Raw genomic sequence first — 20,882 nt, 5'->3', positions numbered from 1 at the left:
AGTCCCGGTAATATAAGCTTTTACAAAGCTTAAGCAATTCTAAAACCCTCGCACGGTAAATCACAGAATTGATGCATACCCATACAACAAAAGTATGGAGTATACTTGACCCCGTTCATAAATGGGTAAAGATTACGCATACACACGTTCAGACATGCAAGAATTAAAAACACTTGTACAAACTGAACAAAGAAACTTTATATTCAAAAAATTCAAGTATCCACATGATGCTTACGGAATTTACATAAAGTTCCTATTCTATACAAGAGGAATACAAAAAAGGAGGCACACTCGCCAACCTAAACCCTATTTTGTACCGCTGGTCCCCGCGTCTCCTCCGGCACCACCAGCGGGTTCTTCCTCTTCCACATCAGGGTAAAGCATCCGCAAGCGGTCAACATAGTCCGCAACCTCCAAACACTCGTCCAGCTCCCCTACACAGGCAAGGGGCGTGTCATAAAAGGAGGCTACGGCCGCTTTCAGACGACCCTCGGTATCTACATCCCGGAACCCGGATGCCTGATCAGTATAACCGCCTGCGGACAATACATTGATATGCCCAATGCAGCGGTTATAACCAGCCTTGAAGCCAGCATCGCGCGCACGCTCCTTAACCAGGTCCAAACCAGATGAGGTCTCAGGAGCATTCATGATAGCCTCGACAATCTGCAATAAAAAGGTCATAAGTCTTGAATGCTAACCCAAGCAAATGTAAAGGCAATGGACACTTACACGCGCAATACCGTGAGTCCGCAGCCACTCACGGTCAGCTTCCAGCTGGTTAAAAGAGGACACCAAGACATCCTTGGCCTCAGCGGCAGCGTCGGCTCGCTTCTCCGCATCAGACACGCGGGCAGTAAGGTCCGTAACCGCAACCGCCCGGGCCTGAACCTCAGCCTGTTACAAGAACAGCAAACGGTTCAACCGATAAATATTTTCAAAACAATAAAGGAAATATAAAACAGAGGTAACGAAACATACCTGAAGGCTGGAAACAACCTTATCCAAACGAATGCGCTCCGCATTCACCTCTTCCAGAGCCTTGGAAGAACGGCTCTCCTTCTCCGCGGCCTCTTCAAGGGCCTTTGAGGCACGAGCCCCGGCTTCTTTGGCCTCTGCAAGCGCCTTCAGGGCGTCGGCCTTCGCCTGCAGCGCTTTCACAGAAACGGCCTCAGCCGCAGCCTTCTCCTGGCTCAAGGTAGCATTCGCTGCCTTAGCATTGGTCAGCTCCTGCCGAGCATGAAACAGAATGTCATTCTGCTTAGCCCACGATGCATTCCACTTCTTGCGCTCATTGGACATTTTTTCATTCCAACTTTTGCGCTCATCAGCAAGAAGTTTAGCAAGGGTACGCACCTGTTTTAGCCGGGCAGCGGCAGCCCATTCCGAAGTCTGCTTCTGCTTCTCAAAAGCAGCTTTATCCTTCTCGAGCTGCTCTGCACCCGCACGAGCAGCCTCGACCAACTTCTCGGCTTCCGCCCGCATACGAGCAGCCTCCTCCTCGCGGCGACCCAGCACCTTATAATCTTCCAAAATGGCATTAGCCACAATGGAAGACCCTACCAACATGGTCGAAAGCTGGTTTATACGCAGCTCCCGCGGTGCGGCACGAGCCCGCTCAACTTCAAAGGGGGTCCCAAGACCGCCCAGGATCTCCCTGCAGGCCGCAGGGTCGTTAGCAATATCATCCCCCTGCAATACAGTCCAGGGGGGTCGATGGTACAGCGTACTGCGATCCTGGGAGTAGGTGCGGTAGTAATACTCCAATTCAGACTCCCCAGGCTGAATTGGAGGCCCGTCATACCCCGCACCACCGGCCGACGAACTGGTACCCTTATCAACCGCAGACTTCTGCGGCCCAGCATCATGCTGCCGCGCTTCATCGCCAGTTTTTTGCGGTTCAGCATCAGAATGTTGCTTCCCGGTAGCAGCGAACCGCAAACTCAAATCGTCTCCCTCATTGGGAGAGATCAGGTTGTTGGATGAGTCGACAGTATCAAATATCTGGGCCGCAGCATTCTCTGCGGTACCCTCCTTCTGCACGGTTGACTCAGGTACCACCTTGACGGGAGGTGTCGACGGCACCTCCGTTCCACCCGCACCCATGGCACGCGGAGGGGACTCCGGAGCATCGAAGATAGAAAAATCTTCATCCTGACGCTCTGCAAAAAAGTGAAATAGCTATCAGAACTAGTTACACAACAGTTAACACTAGATAGCCTACACTTACCAACGACAACCGCAGGTTTTTTCTGCGCCGGAGCAGACCTTTTGGTTACTAGTCTCCGACGTTTGGTTTCAACACCACCAGCAGCTTTCTGCTCTGGCCTCCTCTTCTCACCAATCACAGGGGGACCCGCAGCTGTCCCTTCCGCAGCCGCCTCTTCTGCCTGCTTCTTCGCAGCACCAGAATGTGACTCCGCGGCTGTACTCAAACCCTCAAGGGTATCAGATACTATCACATAATCCTTGTGTCGACGAAAAGAGGAATGAGAGATACCTGCTGCCTGCGGCACCAGATGAGGCACAGTAGTGACCTCCTTTATCTTCTTTTGGCGAAAGCGCACGCCTTTCACAGTTTGCCTCTTAGGCACACCTTTCGCTTCAGGGTCCCCCAAGGCCCCAAGATCACCTGCATGGAATCAATACGTCAATAACACAACATGATCAACACAAGTAGCAAAGCTTCGATAGTATACCTTTGCCTACTGGCAACTCAACTGCCAGTGCAGCCGCAGTAGGCACCCGGAAGTTACTACGGATGAGAGTGTTGTGATCCTGTTCACCATCCGCACAAACTACGGTCTCAACCGTACCCTCGAAATCCGGAGCAAACATCCTCCATGCGGGAGCATCTTCTGATAGTAGACACAAAGGTCAGTAACACGCGTAAGGATAAAGAACGTAAAAAAACAAAAAGTACGTACCACCGCTCTTTTCCCGCACCACGGGTTTCGAGTTCTTGCCCCTCCTCAACATCATACGCAACAGCCATAGTTGCGTGTTGGTCAACTTCACAGACTCAATAGTCTGCAGTTGCGGGAACCATTGCACTGATTTCAAACTGGGCATCGCAATGGTCTCTGTTATGATCGTCTCGGTCACATTCCGAAACGTCATATCCACAGCAAGGGCAGCAGACTTGATATAGAAGAACTTCTTCTTCCACATCGTCATCCCCTTAGGGGGAGTCATCAGCTTTGGGGTACCGTCTCGTAGACGGAAAGAAAAGAACCCCATGGACACTGTCATCTGATAAAACCGTCGGAAGTCTCCAACGGTAGGCTCTATGCCAAGAGCACGGAAGGTAAACTCAAAATTACGAATCCGAATCATCCCAAGCGGACTCACTTGAGAAATGTGGACCTTGTACCACTCCAAGATATCCATAACAAACACCGTCAACGGTAGTCGGAGGTTACAATCTCCGAAGAAATCGGACCACATGGTCACATAACCGGCCGGAGCGTCGGCACCAGTATCACCCTCTGATGGGTACTGAGCCCCATATTCCGAGGGCATTTGGACCTCAAGCATAAGGCGATCAAAGCTTTTTCTGGTCCACTTCAGCGCCGGTAATCCACCACCGGCAGCCCCCTCTTCTTCTTCTTCGGCCACTAAAGGCTGTTCAGGGTTTTCGCCCTCCACATTATGTGGACTAGATAGTTCAGCCATCAAAAATATCAAAGAAACGGAAGATGGTGAACAGAAACACTAGAAACCTCACCGGAATTTCAGAAAAAATCGTCGGAGAAGACAGATGACAACTTTCTCTCAAACGGCAAATTTTTTGAATTTTCGACAAAGTGAGAGGAAACCACAAACGGTTATCCCCTTATATACCCATCGCAATTAATGCGAAGGGAGAACGCAAATCATCACGTTCAAAAAGAGCGTATCTTGCAACAACACGTGTCGAGCGCCGTTTTAGCTGACGGTTATCACGCGCGCGTGGCCGCCCACGCGCCTGGCAAAGAAGACGTTTACACTCCCTGCTACAGTGCATTTAATGCATCGGGCAGTGCAAATGTCCTTTCATTTCAGCACATGCAGAAACGTCTCACCAACTTCTACCAACTCACACGTGCGATCAAGCCACGTAGGCAAGAAAAAGCGACAACATTATCCAGAAATCTAAGCGGCATGCGGTTTTTCTGGTTTACCGCACCATAACCCATACCGCATGTCGTTTTTTTATATACCCTAAAAAATAGGTAGAAATATATCTATCTATACTATAAAGGGATATATTACCTTTTCCGCATCACTCACGAGCACACGTGAAATATGCGGAAGTGACACACATGAACCCATTCAGATGTGTCAGATGCTCAGAACCAATGTTGTTCTTTGGACTGAACCGCATCTCAGGAACAGGCAAAGCGCATTGCCTTCATTTTCTTCAAGCTTCAAATCCCTCCTGTACGGTTCACAACCACAGAGGGTGCATGAACAACTTCTTCAGAAAAAAGAAGGAACGGAATCTACGCGCCCGCACATCAGCAGCCCTGACTCCTGAACCTTCAAGAGTTACATCCGTGCAACAAGCACACTTTGAGCGAATATGGGACTGCAACATCGCAGACACCCATGAAGAGCTACAGACATAACCATAGCTTCCGCAGAGTGGTTGCTACGGAAGAGCAAAGCTCACTCCACATCACCGAACGAGGCTACCTCGTTATAAACTCGGTATTGGAGCGTGAAGGAAAGTGGCTCCAGAAAGAACGCAGATACGTGCTCTAAACAAGTACTTATCAAGCAGCAAGTGTCCGAACAGCGGTAACAAGTCTGCCTATGACTTTGTTTACCTGCCAACGGACCGCGGTAACAAGTCTGCTTAAGACTTTGTTTACCTACCAATGGATCGCATGGAATAAACAACGATGGGCATCCCCTTGCCTATGACCATGTTTATTTACCCATAGTTTAGATCCACATTGTTCGACCAAACAGGGCCAACAATGACGCAACGAAGTAACCGCAAAGAACGTACGGTTACTTGAGAGCTATCAAGATGAACACAAACACCCCACAAAAAAGGGATGGTCATCTCGTCATAGGATGCTGAACATAGAACTTGAGCAAAGTTCTAACACAACATCCAAAACCTTCAAACCCGACCGCAAAGGTTGGTTTAAAAGCTTTTCTTTTCTTCTTCGTGCACCATTCTGGCAAATGGTTCGAAGAAGAAACCACCTCCAAGAGGTTCGAAACATGTGCAAACCTTCGAACCACCATCCCAGAGGTTGGTTCGAAGTTTGTGCAGCATTACTATGAAGGTCCCTAACAGGCCTTCAACACAACAACAGGTGGCAACCCACCTGATGACATGCAACGGCTGAGAATTTCGCATCAAGCGAAACCCCTTCACCGGTACGGAAGAGGCATAACCGGATTTTTGACCAGATCACCAGTTTGATCTGGCCTAGAATTTTCTCCAGACTGCCACACTACCTTCCTACACCATAAGTCCAGTACTCCTCCCACGTGCAACTTGCACAAGGTAGCAACACTAGACTGGGGGGACTTGAAGGGGTATGGTCCCAAAACGACCATTACCCGCATCAAACAAACCCCTACCAGTAAGCAAACCGCACCCATGCGGTTACATCCTTCGAACCCATGCGGTTCGAAGATGAATGGCTTGACCCAAGTACGAAAGAAGATGAACATATCGATGCGGCTGGCACCGCATCATATGGCCATTTTCGTCACGACAAGGGAAGCGAACAAATGGTCTCCACATACGATGATGCGGCCAACACCGCATCTCGCGTATTTCTTGATCACAAGTAGGAGACGCGGTAACTTCAGGCGTTACCGCATGCAGCGATGCGGCTCGCACCGCACCCTGCATATCCAACAAGTGGACTGACACGCCAGGCAAGTGGCTGACACCACGAGGCAAGTGGCGCCGACGACAGTCCCCTGTCAGAGCTATTAAAGCAATGGGCTGACGTGGCGTAACCCCCACGGCCGGCGAGACTGACACACCTGCAACGGTGCAGCTCGTCGTCAGCCCATCCATCAATCTCCTCCTTCATTCCTCGGCTATAAATACCGACCCCAAACCAGGTTTGAGGTATCTCTACACAACTCTCTAACTACTACTATTATCTTGCTTTGCTTCCCAAGCAAACTACTGATTCTCACGCCGGAGAGTGGTAACAAGGAGCACCCCCCACCCCATCCTCCTTGTTACGAGTCACGGCTTGTTTCCTTGTGCAGGAGATCATCCACCGGTGACCCAGCCAACGATCTCCGAGAGGAAGGGATTAACCCTTCTTGACGAGACCAGTGTGTTAACCCTGCCCGGTTAACCATTGTTTCATCAACACCATAAAGCACCTCCATTGGAGGTGCTCTTAGGATTAGTGTACTATCACATGTGAGGCTTCCATAATTGTAAAAATATTAATACTTTAATAAGCGATTTTATTACACACATTTACTCATTTATGATGGGGCTTCTATACGTGTAGGTAAAACTTTTAATAGAGAGAACACATCACACGGGCTTGTGCATTCATTCATACATCATTTTGAAAAGCTTTAAGCAAGTTATTTTGGCCACATGTCGCTGAATACATTCATTGCTATCCAAGTCATGTCACATGTGCAAGCATTAGGGAATACAACTATGTAGCACTTAATATGTACAAATGCAGTAAAAGTTATTGTGATGATACTAACACGGAGAAAATATTTACTTTTAGGTACTCAAGACCGGTAAAATTTGTTATTTTTTAAAATTATAAATCTCCTAATATTTAAGCGTGAACTTATTTCTAGTATATCATGCTTTAGTTTCATTACCTAATCATATAACATTTAAAAATTGATTATGTATGTGGAAGCCATCATATCTAAGTATCTACGTTTTATGGTTTCACTTAATATCAGCCATGAAAAATACCAATAGAGGTTTAAGACACAAAAATGACTTTGATAGGGGTGTCAAGATATTACGTTGAGATTGATATCTAATTAAAAGTATTCAAAGAATTTTCCTCATCCGGTTTATTTTGATTAAATTTATATAAATAAATAATAACTAGTATTAAGATTCCCCCATTACAGCGAGAATCCTAAAACCATGTCAAGTAGCACCAATGCTACAACACGACCAATGATCACCATCACCAGAAAAAGCAACGTAAAAAAGAAATAAAACTGTAAAAAAGATATAAAATTGAAGGAAAAGAAAAGTAGATTTAAAAACGTTGAACCACACAAGTGAAACATAAAACATAGAAAACAATAACCAAATTGATGAGTGACTGCAGCGTTGGGCTGTTAAACCGGAAAAAATAAACATAAAAACATTGAACCACTAACGCACGTTGTGGCGTTAACTCGCAAAATTAGACTAAATGTAAAACAAAAGATTTGTATAAGATGAAAAATATAGAGACTAAAGTTTAAAGTGAAAACATGTAAAGGTTAAATTATTAAAAAAATGTAAAAGTATTGAAGTTAAAAGTAAGAGTAAATTAATTTTTGAGTCCCTGTGTTTTAGTGGTTTTAACCACTTGAATCCAAAATCAAAAAGTTTAACGCCCCGAGTCCTTAACCGCTCATTTTATAACGTTTTGAGTCCCTGTGCTTTAATGGTTTTAACCATTTGAGTCCAAAATCAAAAGTACAAGTGTTAAAAATTGGACTCAAAACATATAAAATGAGCGGTTAGGAACTTAGTGAGTTAATTTTTTTTATTTTGAACTCAAGTGGTTAAAACAACTAAAATACAGGGACTCAAAAAGTAATTTACTCTAAAGGTAAATTATAAAAGAAAGATAAAAACGGAAAAAATAAACGTAAAAACATTGAACCACTCACGCATGTTGTGACGTTAACTCGCAAAATCAGACTAAATGTAAAACAAAAGATTTGTATAAGATGAAAAATATAGAGAATAAAGTTGAAAGTGAAAACGTGTTAAGGTTAAATTATTAAAAAAAATGTAAAAGTATTGAAGTTAAAAGTAAGAGTGAATTAATTTTTGAGTCCCTGTGTTTTGGTGGTTTTAACCATTTGAATCTAAAATCAAAAACTTTAACGCCCCGAGTCCTTAACCGCTCATTTTATAACGTTTTGAGTCCATGTGCTTTAATGGTTTTAACCATTTGAGTCCAAAATCAAAAGTACAAGTGTTAAAAATTGGACTCAAAACATATAAAATGAGTGGTTAGGGACTCAGTGCGTTAATTTTTTTGATTTTGAACTCAATTGGTTAAAATAACTAAAATATAGGGACTCAAAAAGTAATTTACTCTAAAGGTAAATTATAAAAGAAAGATAAAAGAGAAAGAAAAAAGAAAACTAAGTGAGTACATCCATGAATACCAAAATTACAAGTACGTTGCAAAGAAATATATAAATTAATTAATTAATATATAGTTAATATATATTTCAGTGGTTTATAAATAGTTTTAATATATTAATTATTTGAATATAAATATTGGGCACTTGAAATAACTACTTAATGAAGTTTTACTTGTTTTCATCAACTTTTAATCAACAAATTATAAGAATTACCTTATAACCATTCCAAAGTTGTCTTTCCTGGCCATTACTTAATGTTAGACAACGAAGGCTCTTGGGAGGAAAATTTGTAGGTAATGAACTCGCATGATGACCTCTCCAATCAACCCACCGAAGCTTCTTCATGTTTGCAACAACATGGTGATTATCACGTGGTAATGGATCATCCATATCAGAAAACATTCTTATTGCTTCAATCTTGTCAAGTACCTATAATAGAGGAAAAAAATCATGCATTGGCTGACAATGTGTGTGTATATATATTCAAAGCTAGCTTAAACATTACCATTGTTGCGTCCATAGCACATATATTTTCTACATCTTCCACTTGCCAAACTCTGGTATGTGTTTCTGGATTGTTAGGATGTTCCCCTCTAACAATGTAGTGTCCCATTTCTTGTATCAAATCATGCATATCGAACCTACCATCTGAATTTATAGTTATGAGAGTCTTTTGTACTAACACCTTTAAACCTATACGAGGGTAAAACTCACAAACATCAAAAATATATCCATCGACTCATCTTTCTTTTCTCCCCTAAAAAAACATACAATATCAAGGAACAACTCTTTTTCCACGGGTTGAAGTCCATCAAAGCTAATCTTAAGCTTTTCCACAATATTTGTATCTGGGATTTTTTTCAATCTAGCCAATGCACTCCTCCACTCATTGATATCTTTGTCACATAGAAAAGAACCTAGAACTTTAAGTGCTAAAGGAAGCCCACGAGCATAAAAGATCACATCTTTCGAAAGCAATTTGTATTCTTTGCTAGGTCGGCTATCCCGAGGCGCATGCTTGCAAAAGAGCTCAGTACCTTCTTCAATATTCAACAAGCTAATATTATGTATCACATTTACTTTATGAGCGAATAATAAATGATTATCTCTAGTTGTAATTATTATTCTACTTCCTTCACCAAACCAATCATGTGATCCGGCTAGAGCCTTTAGATGGTCAAGGTGATTGACATCATCAAGAACAATCAAAACTTTTCTATGGCATAACCTATTCTTTATCGCGTGTCTTCCTTCCTCAACTCTACCTACTTCTACTTGTATTTGTTTCAAAATACCGGAAAGAAGTTTTTCTTGAATTTTTTCCAAACCATACTTGATCGATTCCTCTCGTATATTTTCTACAAAGCAACTTCCATCAAACTTACCCGAGAGTTCAGAATAAGCAGAAGATGCAAGAGTTGTTTTACCCCCACCCCCAACACCCCATATTCCAACCATGCGCACGCCACCTGACCCAATCTCTAACTGTGATTTCAAATCTTGCAAACGGGTCTCTATTCCGATGAGGTCTTCATTGACATTGAAGACCGGAAACAGTCTGCTTGAAATTGTATTAACAATTTCTTTGATGCCTTTTGACTCATGGCTGCATAGTGAAATGGTTAGAAAATTAGTATACGTACATATTCAAAGAAGAACACTACTAGAAAACTACGTTTTTTCCTACAAAAGTTTCCTACAAATTTCCCACAACTCAATTTTTTTTACAATTTTCCTATAATTTTTTGACAAAAAAGAAAAACAAAACAAAAACCCAAAACGTTTCCACAAATTTCCTACAAAATTGCCACATAATAAGCATTTGTAGCAATTTCGTCACTAAATTTCTAACCTTTTCGACAAAATTCCGACAAAAATTATAAAATTTTATATTATTTGTAACAACAATAAAATAAATAATTTAAAAAATATAAAATTATAAATTTGTCAGAAATTTGTAGCAAATTTACACCAGTTGCTACATATTTCCCACAAAAAAAAGTTATTTTATTTGTTATTTGTCAATTTTAGAAAAATAGATAATTTTAAAAAATAAAATGATAAGTTTGTCAGAAATTTGTAGGAAATTGACAGCAGTTGCTACAAATTTCCTACAAAACGGCTATTATTCAACAATTTAAGAAGAAAACATAATTTAAAAATAAAAATATTAGAGTTGTCGGAAATTTGTAGCAAATTGACACCTGTTGTAACATATTTCCTACAAAAAAGTTATTTTATTTGTTACTTATCAATTTTAGAAAAATAGATAATTTTAAAAAAATAAAATGATAAGTTTGTAGGAAATTTGTAGCAAATTGACAGCAGTTGCTACAAATTTCCTATAAAAAGGCTATTATTCAACAAATTAAGAAGAAAACATAATTAAAAAAAATAAAATATTAGAGTTGCCAGAAATTTGTAACAAATTGACACAAGTTGCTACATATTTCCTACAAAAAAAAAGTTATTTTATTTGTTACTTATCAATTTTAGAAAAATATATAATTTTAAAAAATAAAATAAAAAGTTTGTCGGCAATTTGTATCAAATTGACAGCAGTTGCTACACATTTCCTACATAAAGGCTATAATTTGTAGCAAATTGTTTAGAGAAAATTTATAAATTTGTAGGAAACTTGTGGAAAGTTTTATGATTTGTAGGAAATTTTGTCGCAAGAAAGTTTTATAATTTGTAGGAATTTTGTCGCAGAAAAGTTTTATAATTTGTAGGAATTTTGTCGCAAGAATGTTTTATAATTTGTAGGAATTTTGTCAGGAAAATAAAAAATTATGAATATTTTTTTTAATAATGTTATTAATTTTAAGAATAAAATATCATAAAATAATATACAAAAAAGGAAAAAAAAAAGTTGAAGAATTGTCAGAATTTTACATGAAGAGCGATTTGTCAGTATTTTGTAGCAAATTTTGCGACGGGAGATTTTGTAGGAATTTTGTAGCAGATTTTGTCGTATTTTTGTAGCTAATCCGGTTACCCACAAGTTTATTTCCTATGAATTTTTTTTGTAGGAAATTTGTGGGTAAGGCCAATTTCAGACAAATTTGCTACAAATTTGGTTGTCACAAACTTGGCAATTTTCTAGTAGTGGAAGTAATATGTTCCACAACTAGTTGGATGCCCCGCCCGCGTTGCGGGGCGCTAAGCCGAATATTTCTTAGTTTAATAATATGTACGCATGTATTTTGGTTACTTGTGCATACTACTCATAACACGATCTCAAAAAAATTATATCGACTCTACCAATTAAACCAAAACACTGCCATAGTTGTACTAAAAAAAAGATGGCAAGCCTGAGCTGGGGGAAAATAGTAAATTGTCATAAACAATGAGCGAGTGTCAGACACCTGCTTGACAAAAAAGTTTGAGTAAACCAAGTAAAATAAAAACTACTATAGTTTTGAAAAGAAAAACATTTAAAACGATGGCAAGACTCCAGATTTTAACTGAGGGCAAAATCATAAGTTTTTAAAAGAGGATAAACTCATAATTTTAAACTGAGGGAAAATTCGTAATTTTTAGCTTGGGGCAAAACCAAAAATTTGTTTCCAACAGGGAAAAAATAATAGTTTTTAACTAAGGGCGAAATCGTAATTTTTAGCTGATGACAAAAGCATAAATTTATTTTGAACTAAGGGCAAAGACGTAATTTTAAACTGAAGGCGAAATCGTAATTTTTAAAAGAGTCAATTATAATTATATTATATTATACATTAATTAAATTAATTAAAATAAAACTAAAAATTAAAATAAATAGGGCAGCCGCCCATTTAATCCAATGGACGACAACTTGGGGTTTGTATAAGTTGACAATATACGGGGAAAGATGCATTTTTATTTCATACTGAAATCAAAGGAGTACACCAAACTTTATATCAAGTACTTGTAAATTGTAATCAAGGCCAATTCAAGAAAACTTTAGCCCAAAAGCGGATAATAAAGTTGGGCCTTTTCGTAAAAAGGAAAAGGTAAACAAAACTGCTTTAGATCCTATTATTCATAGAACATCTTTGTGTATGTATAATTATATATCAAAAACCTTAATGTCAATGATCTCAAAGATAAAATCACCAGGATTTAATATATACTTTTAGAATTTTGGGCTTTGGAAGGGCCTAAAGCCCTTGCTTTATTTCACCCCTTGAGAAGTACTTGTAATTACCACAAAATGGATCTACTATATTTGATTGTCTAACAAGTCTACGAGCACGATACAAAACACAAATCTCCTAAACATTTATCGAACACTAAATCATAACAACTCAAATTCTTGATGATGCATCCATATATTTGTGAAACATTTGGTACAACAAATTTACTAATACATCTTCTTGGATAGCATTATTAATAATATTTTCTTTTCTTACTATAATCATTTATCTATTTTATTTTATTTTTATTAATATTCTCCTCAAAATCAATTTATTTTTAATTTGATATCCATTAAAATCTAGGAAACTGAAAATTTCTCTACAAAACTAAATTAAATCAGTTTTTTAAAAGCAATTTCAAGAATTTTTTTAGTATAAATGCGCATCAACACTTGCTCTCTATAGGATTTGAACTTCTAAGCTTTTAATTAATTTCAGTTTATTGAGAATGAGGAGATTATTTTGTATATGTACATGTTTAAAGCAACAAATTACACCACATTGTTTACTCATGTTTGAGCTATGAACTATATATCGTACGCTAATTATATTTGTACCTTCAATTTCTGAGCAGTAACATGTTCTTTAAAAAGACCACAAATGGGATACCAATCGCGTCAATAAAGGATTACAAGAGCAGTACATGTAATTATGCTAAATCTTTCTATTGCTAGATGTAAGCTATTTTATTAAAACTTGTGTATAACGACTGTAAATTAAATTAAATGAAGAAAAAGCTTACCCATTAGCAACGAGCTTGGATTCCCAACCAGCAAGGTTACCTGCCTCCTTGAGTGCTTTTCTCCATGCTTCAACTCTTTTGTTGTTCTCCAACTCATGTTGTGCAAATGCTTCTTTATATTTCCCTTTTTGTTTCCTTACTTCTGATGGATCCACGTGATAGAATATAGGCATAACGATTTGTCCTCTCTCATCCTTGCGTTCCATAATATATGTAACTTCGTCCAAGCACCACGAAGAATTGGCATAGTTCTCTGAGAATATGATGACGGCAATCCGTGATTCATCGATGGCCTTCAGGAGGGCTGGACCGATGGTCTCGCCCCGAGGAAGTGCTTCATCGTCCTTGTACGTGTGGATTCCGTTTTGTACAAGAGCGTTGTAGAGGTGATCCACATAGGTCTTCCTAGTGTCTTCTCCTCTAAAACTTAGAAAAACATCATAAATCCAAGATTGAGAAGAAGAAGAAGAAGCCATCGATTTGTATCTAGCGTGGATTCGTTTTTGGTTGGAATTAGGAAAAAAAAGAAGTATGTAGAATTTGATGAACAAGAAGAAGTGAATATATATAAAGGGGGAGAGAGAGATAGAAAGTAGAGATAAGTTGTCTTCTACCACTGATGTCATTGTCAGTGGAATTTTCCTGCTTTTGTTCCATGTGAAAAAATGTAGAAATTATAAATTTCGGACTCTCAATTGACTTTTCTAAAAGATAGAAACATTATTGATGGACCCGTAATCATAAATGAAATTCTAACTTGGATCAAGAAAAAGAAATCAAAGGCTCTTATATATAAATTTGATATATAAACTGAAATTTCATTATTTCTTTGTTGGAGCAAATTAACTTCCCACCAAAATGGAGGATTTTGGTCAAAGGCATTTTATCTTCGACACGATCTTATGTGGTTATTAATGGGTTGCCTACTTTCGAGTTTGACATTTAAAAAGGAATAAGGCAAGAGGACTCGCACTCTTGCCCTTTTCTTTTATCATTGGCATGGAGGGCTTGGCTTGCATGCTAAAAAAAGTGGTGGATAATGACATTTTTAAGGGGTTCGTATGTCCTAATAGGAGACCCATTATCTGACGTCTTCTTTTTGTGGATGACACACTTTTATTAAGGGAATGGTCGAAGGAAATACTCTCAACATGGCGAGGCTACTTCGTTGTTTCCATCTTGTATCGGGGCTCAAAATTAACTACTTCAAGTCAAAACTCTTTGGGGTAGGGGCGAATGAGATAAAAGTTTCATCACTTGCTAACTCTATTGGATGTGACATGGGATCCCTTCCATGTTCGTATCTCAGCCTTGTAATTGGAGCAAACATGAATTGAGTTATCATTGGGCTCTAGTGTTGTCCATTCTATCGGGGGAATAATCACTCTTTTGACAGCGGTTATGGAAACATTGCCCACATATTGTTTCTCTTTGTTTAAAGCACTCGCCAGTATCTTAGCAAAATTATAAGCAAAAAGGATAGTTTTTTTTTTTTTTGGGTGGGAATGATGGCACAAACGAAATTAGTTGGGTTAGTTGGAAGAAAATTACTACCCCATTGAGGCGGGTGGTTTGGGTCTTACGCCTTTTAGGACGCAAACATTGCTCTCTATACAAAGTGGTGGTGGAAGTTTAAAACCGAGAGTAATGACTTATGGAAAGAGCGGTGGTTTCTATCCATAACTCTAACCGATCTTGGCTTATCCTTCCATATTCCAAAAGTGTTCCGGGTACTTGAAGTATGGTCACAGAATTGGAAAATCACTTGGCTCATTCGAATGTGAACTTGGGGAAGCTTATAAAGGGGGACCTTGGAGGGATGGTAAAATCTGTTTTTGGATCGACCCATGGTTATCTACGGATCTGTTACGCGGCACTTTTCCTAAACTTTTCGATCTTGAAAATAAATCTTGGTACACCAAAGATTGTTATGAAGAGACAAACAGGGCGGTGACATGGAAGTGGAAGTGGAAGAGGGCCACTTCGAATGTCGAAGAGAACATGGAACTTCAAGATCGCATACAAATGTTGAGAGATTGCCATACTTAGGACCAACAAGATAAATGGAAATGGTTGGGTAAAAGTAGTGAGGTTTTTTTCGATTTTGGACATGAAGGATCTTATGTTTGATATCTCTAAACAGGTACCGAATCATTCTCTCTACCGGAACAAATGGGTCCCCGAAAGAGTCTTGATTTTTGCAAGGCAAGCTAACAAATAGGATCCCTAGGAAGATGGAATTAAAGAAAAAAAACGCCAATGTCGGGTCATCAATTTGCTCTCTTTGTTCAGAAGGTGGGTGATGAATCCTGCGATTACCTATTGAATGAGTGTGCCTTTGCTGCTCATAATTGGTCACAGTCTCTTCTTGGTGCAAGGTTCCACATCCACTTATTACGCATTTTCAGTCCCCGAGCTTCTTAATATATACAAGATTGTCAATCTGCCCAAAATCAAGTGCAACATCCTTTATGGTGTCATCCTCATCACTCGCTGGATCATATGAAAGATGGCGAACGAGTGTGTTTTTTTCATCTGGAATCTCGAACCTCACAAAAGCGGTTGAAGACATAAAATCATATAGCTTCCTTTGGATTAAGAATAGATCACCGTGTAAGGATCTAGTTTGGTCGGAGTGGACTAAATGTCTATTGTAATGTTTCATTTCTTCTTGTTTTGTTGGTTCCTAGTGTCTTGCTAGTTGTTTTTATTAAAAGTAGCAGTTCAAAAAAAAAAAGATAATTCTATAATCATTTTTATTCTTTTTTGCTTTGTTTAGGTAGAGCCCATTTTTTTCTCAAATAAGATATGCTCATATTATATCATATATAACAACAATTTGCAATGTCTTTATTATTATTATAATTATGTTTTAAGTATACTAGTTGATTTTTCGCCCGCGTGTTGTGGTGGAGACCCAATAACTACAAAAGGCGTGTCAGCAACGGCAAGCACATACCGTATATCAAAACATAAATAAAAATGACATGGTAAGGATAGTCACTCTGTCCTAAAAAAACGATTTTAAATAACCTAATATATAATAATAGGACCCACACGTCCTACACGTTGGAAATTCGGTTGTTTTCAGTTCAGTTATTACAGTACTAACACGTTAAAATATGGATGAGCTCGGTACCGGTAACGGCACCGAAAGTACCGATCCGTAAAATCATCGAAATTATGTACCAGCACCGAAAATGCTCGGTACAATACGATATGGTATCTGATAGTAAAAATCAATAAATACAGGTATGATGCTAGATTGGTGTCGAACCGAAAGTAACGATTCTGAAAATGCCAAAAGTTGGATACCAAATTGGTACCGAAAATGATTTGGTATAGTAAATTTGGTACCGATACGATACCGGTTTGATTACAGGATTTGATACGATTTGCTCATCAATATTCTAAATATCCAAGTTAATTTTACATCCTACAATTCATTCATTACAGAAAAAGACAAAAAAGAAACACTAATACAAATTTGATCAAAAGATGCGGTTAAATTGGCTATGAAATGCGGTTATAGACCCGCATCTTATGGCATAGCATCTTTTAGCTATTTGTCAACTAATGCGGGTCCAAAAGATGTGGTTCTAAAACCGCATCTTTTGATATATTAACAACTAAACTACCTTTTCCTAATATACTCAAGAGATGCGGTTTTACAACCACATCTTTTTGGTGTTTTAGGCTTAAAAAAATAAAATTTTTATTTATTTCAATTTCCATATAGTTTCATAAAAAATTCTCAATAAATTTCCATTATACATATACCTAAAAATGAAAAATATACAGAAAAAATAAAAACAATATAAATTAACCAAACATATAAATTATAAAGGTTTTAAAGTAACACAAAATTAAAACAAGTTTCAAAGTAACTCCAATATATAAATGTTTAAAGATGAAAGTGATATACAATAACCATTCGAACCCAAGTCTTCATACTTACAACCGAAACCAACATCTTCAGTTTATACTTGCAACTGAAACCGTATAAATTGCCTAACAAAACACAACATTCCATTTATTAAAAAAAATATATGCAAGTGTATAGATGTATCAGAGATTAAAAGTGTTATGTGTCAACAAGTGACTTCTTAACCTACAAGCTCAAGCTAAAACATTTTGAACGACTTCAAATTATTGTTCAACTCTCCAAATTGTGGGTCTCATCTTTATTTCACCTCATTATAAGAGGTAATATGTTAATGGGTTAACTAGTAATACTATTTATGTGAACGAAATATTATATTTACCTGTTTTCTGAATTTCGACAACAAAGGAATATAGCAAAAAAGCCTTTATGACACCTAGAGTGATCCATGATTTGCCCATCCCTTTTGACACTGTCAATCAAGCATAAAAAGACACTTACTTATAGAAGTTCATAATAAGAAGGATTTACAAAGCTTCACTAAATATATATACATATATAAAGTGTTTATCAATTTTTGCCATCGAAGTGGAAGTGGTTAGATACATAAAAAGTCAAGAAAGTATAAAACCTTTGTTAGACTCAAGTTGTAGGCTTGTTGAGTAATAAATATTGGAACAAAACCAAATACAACCTTGCGACCGACACGTATATCATCAACATATAACAACTAAACATAACTATAACATACTTTGACATTTGATTATTGCATGCTACATCCACCAGAATCTTGTCCTCTGCGAACAGTGCCATAGGCTGCCAATTCAATAAGACCCATGTAGCGCCCTGAATTTTTTCCATAACATTACATGACTGTCTACTGAAATATATACAAAAATGTTAACAATATGGTTAATGTCATAACTAGATACTGTACCTGAGACCCTGCTGTAAGAGCTTTTTTGTATAAGATCAGCTCAAGACATATCAGTACGGTTCCCACGCAAACATTTTCTTATCCGTATTCTTTGACTGTTGTGCTTTTGAAGATAACCATTTGTTCCGGTGGTCAGAAGAGATGCGGAATAGCGGCTTCTTGTCAGTCATCGGTGGCGGCAACCGTATGTGATTCCTCCATACTTTTGTAATTAATTCAAACTGATTCATAACAATCAAACTATACAAAAAAAAGAACTTTAAGCAATTCAACCTACTTCATACTAGCATCGCGTTACTCGTATAGGTGAACTGCAATGAAAGAAACTCACCATAACTAAGCCATAACCAGAACAATAGAAAGCCCAAATACTAACTGCGGAAAAAAGAACCAATAAACCCTAAAACATAAGGAAATTAAGATTAAACAGAAGGGCAACCAAGTAAACATCAATCAACTAACAACATATCAAAATGTAGCTGCAAAAAACCCATTGAACATTAAAAAGGTCCATAATATAAGAACAGAAAGCAAAATAAAAGTAATCTAAATGGTGCAATTACTTGCATTGCTGCGTTGCTACAGGATTTGATGAGCTCGGTACCAACCGGTACGGAAAATACCGTTACCGAAATCCCCAAAAGTAGGTACCAGTACCGAATATACCTGGTACGGTACGGTTCGGTACCAGTCGGTACCGGTACTTGAAAGTAAACGGCGGTAAATACCAATGCTGAACCGATACCGAAAATACACCGGTTTGGTAAATTTGGTACCGGTACCAATACACGATACCATTTGCTCATTTGCTCATCTGTTAATGATGTTACTATTAATTCAATTCTTTTAAAATATAGGTAATTTGTTTTGTTTTGAAAAGTTTTGAGTATTCTGTTATGATATATACTTTTGTTTATGTGCTTTTATTCGTGGGAGCAATGCTCACTTGGAACCATCACGGCCAGCCCTATACCCTGCCATGGGACAATGCCCACTTGGAACTCCTTAGTTTAGGGGCTTCACCCATCATAATAGTTTTGATCAAGTATATACTCCACACATACACATTCTAACTGTAGTCAATGTTTGTTCCAAATTTAATTTGATCTTACGTAAATCTCATCATATACCAATATGATCTTGATAGCATTTGAATAACCTTCATAGGTTTGTGTGTTTTACATTTATAGATCTGTTTTAGTGTGTGCGATTATTACAGCATGTATCATTTAGTTCAAAGGTACTAAGTCCATTTATGTGTGTTATACTCTTATGGTATGTGTTCATATTGTCTCTTCTTGTTTGTGCTTATGTGTGTATAAATGTGTGTGATTCATCATGCTACAAGTTTTATAGGTTTGGTTGTTATAATCATGTTCGTAATTGGATTCGATAGTACCTAGTGGTAATATGATGGGGGCGGATAGTAGGCCATAGGTATAGGTAGTGGTGGTTCTTTATGAACGAGGGGTTTAAATTCACACGTGAAAGTGATAACAAACATATGAAAATATTTGTTAGTGCATATTCTGTGTGTCCGTCACTATGCGAATATGATAGATACAGCGTGTGTTGAATATTTTATAGATGAGAGTTAGAAATACGGCTTTGTATTGTAAAAGTTCCCTTCACACGAGTGGACTTAGTCCATTCACACAAAGCCTCACTCGCACGAAGATTTTTGCTTATAAATAGGAGTGTGAGTGAGAGCTGGGTAGAATTTTTGGAGAGAGAAATTTTTCTCCAGCTTGTAAATGATGTAAACTCTTTCGGTATGAATGAAGCTGTCAACTTATGATGAATCTTTCTGCTTCTACTCCATTCTTAATAATAATATTCCACCGAATTAGTTCTACCTCGTTCAAACTTCCGTCTAAACCCGCCGGATGCTAGACTCTCAATTGGTATCAGAGCTACGATACTGATTCAATCAATCTAACAGTTGAATGAATCACCTACGCTCATGAATTATGGGTTTTTAGGGGGTTTTAGACGTAAAACATCAAATTGAAGGTCATTTGGATGGAATTTTAAATTGAAGACATCATTACATTCAGAATTGATTTTCAAACATATCTGTGCTAGAATCATCATGAAATTCGCAGAAATAAAGATTTTGGATCGAAAAATGTGATCAGTAGCGTTCGTGCGAATGAGCCCTTCGTACGAAAAGGATCAGTCTAGTCGCACGAAGGGATCAGCCCTTCGCACGAAGAGGATCAATCCAGTTGCACGAAGGGATCACGTTCAGTTGCATGAATACACCTTACTCGTTCTAAAATGATCTCATTCGCACGAATGGACCTACTTCATTTGAACGAATGAGCCAAATGCCTAAAAAGGCATTTTTTGATCGTAGTGACGAGATAAGTGTCCAGAAAAAATTTGGTGATTGATAACTTTTTCGAGTTTTTACCAACAAATACGGGTTGTTCGGGGACTCCGTCGGGGGCTTCAGAGAACAGATATGATGATACAATCACAAAAAGTTGAAAATAGTGGGGCAGTCATGATACTTATGCCGAATGATTGTTATATGGGTTAAGTGACTATTAATGGGCCAAATCGAAAAATCCGCATTGAAGAAAAACGAACTTTTGAAGACCAAGATGTAACACCCCGTGTTACCGAAAGTCAAAGTCAAAATCAAGATTGACTCCTTTGACCATAGTTAGTCTATTTTATGTTTGCGATTAAGTTAGTTGTATTATGTGGAGTAAGTGTTATTAATCAAAGTAATCGAATGTTCAAATCAATGCGAAACGCTAAACGACTGTGAATGATAGGAAGTAACAATGCGATAAAGTTAATTAATCAAAA

The 20,882-nt window shown here is 38.2% G+C and overlaps 1 protein-coding gene and 1 pseudogene across 2 annotated transcripts; both read right to left on the bottom strand.

Annotated features, from left to right (window-relative positions):
* Positions 1 to 20: 20 nt before the first annotated feature.
* LOC110919845 lies at positions 21 to 3,945 on the bottom strand. Of its 2 annotated transcripts, XM_035980829.1 has the most exons (7): positions 2,928 to 3,945; positions 2,700 to 2,858; positions 2,501 to 2,632; positions 2,231 to 2,425; positions 982 to 2,162; positions 733 to 897; positions 21 to 666 (listed from the first exon to the last, which is right to left on the bottom strand). In XM_035980829.1, the coding sequence occupies exons 1-7, from the start codon at positions 3,673 to 3,675 to the stop codon at positions 307 to 309; spliced, it is 2,940 nt and encodes a 979-aa protein (XP_035836722.1). In that variant the 5' UTR covers positions 3,676 to 3,945; the 3' UTR covers positions 21 to 306. The 2 variants fall into 2 exon arrangements, with proteins under 2 accessions (XP_035836722.1, XP_035836721.1); XM_035980828.1 differs by having other exon boundaries at positions 2,231 to 2,632.
* Positions 3,946 to 6,217: 2,272 nt separating this feature from the next.
* On the bottom strand, positions 6,218 to 13,785 carry LOC110894335 (annotated as a pseudogene).
* Between the last annotated feature and the right edge of the window lie 7,097 nt (positions 13,786 to 20,882).

The sequence above is a fragment of the Helianthus annuus genome, chromosome 12 (genome assembly GCF_002127325.2).
Source record: "Helianthus annuus cultivar XRQ/B chromosome 12, HanXRQr2.0-SUNRISE, whole genome shotgun sequence".
NCBI classification, from domain to species: domain Eukaryota; kingdom Viridiplantae; phylum Streptophyta; class Magnoliopsida; order Asterales; family Asteraceae; genus Helianthus; species Helianthus annuus.
The sequence above is the reverse complement of the archived record's forward strand: the minus strand, read 5'-3'. Positions and strand labels throughout refer to the sequence as shown.

Coding starts and splice junctions, on each gene's coding strand:
- LOC110919845 (XM_035980828.1), bottom strand. CDS start 3,675: ATGGCTGAACTATCTAGTCCACATAATGTGGAGGGCGAAAACCCTGAA. Junction 898..981: donor AGGTTGTTTCCAGCCTTCAG/GTATGTTTCGTT, acceptor TTCTTGTAACAG/GCTGAGGTTCAGGCCCGGGC. Junction 667..732: donor GGACTCACGGTATTGCGCGT/GTAAGTGTCCAT, acceptor TTTTTATTGCAG/ATTGTCGAGGCTATCATGAA.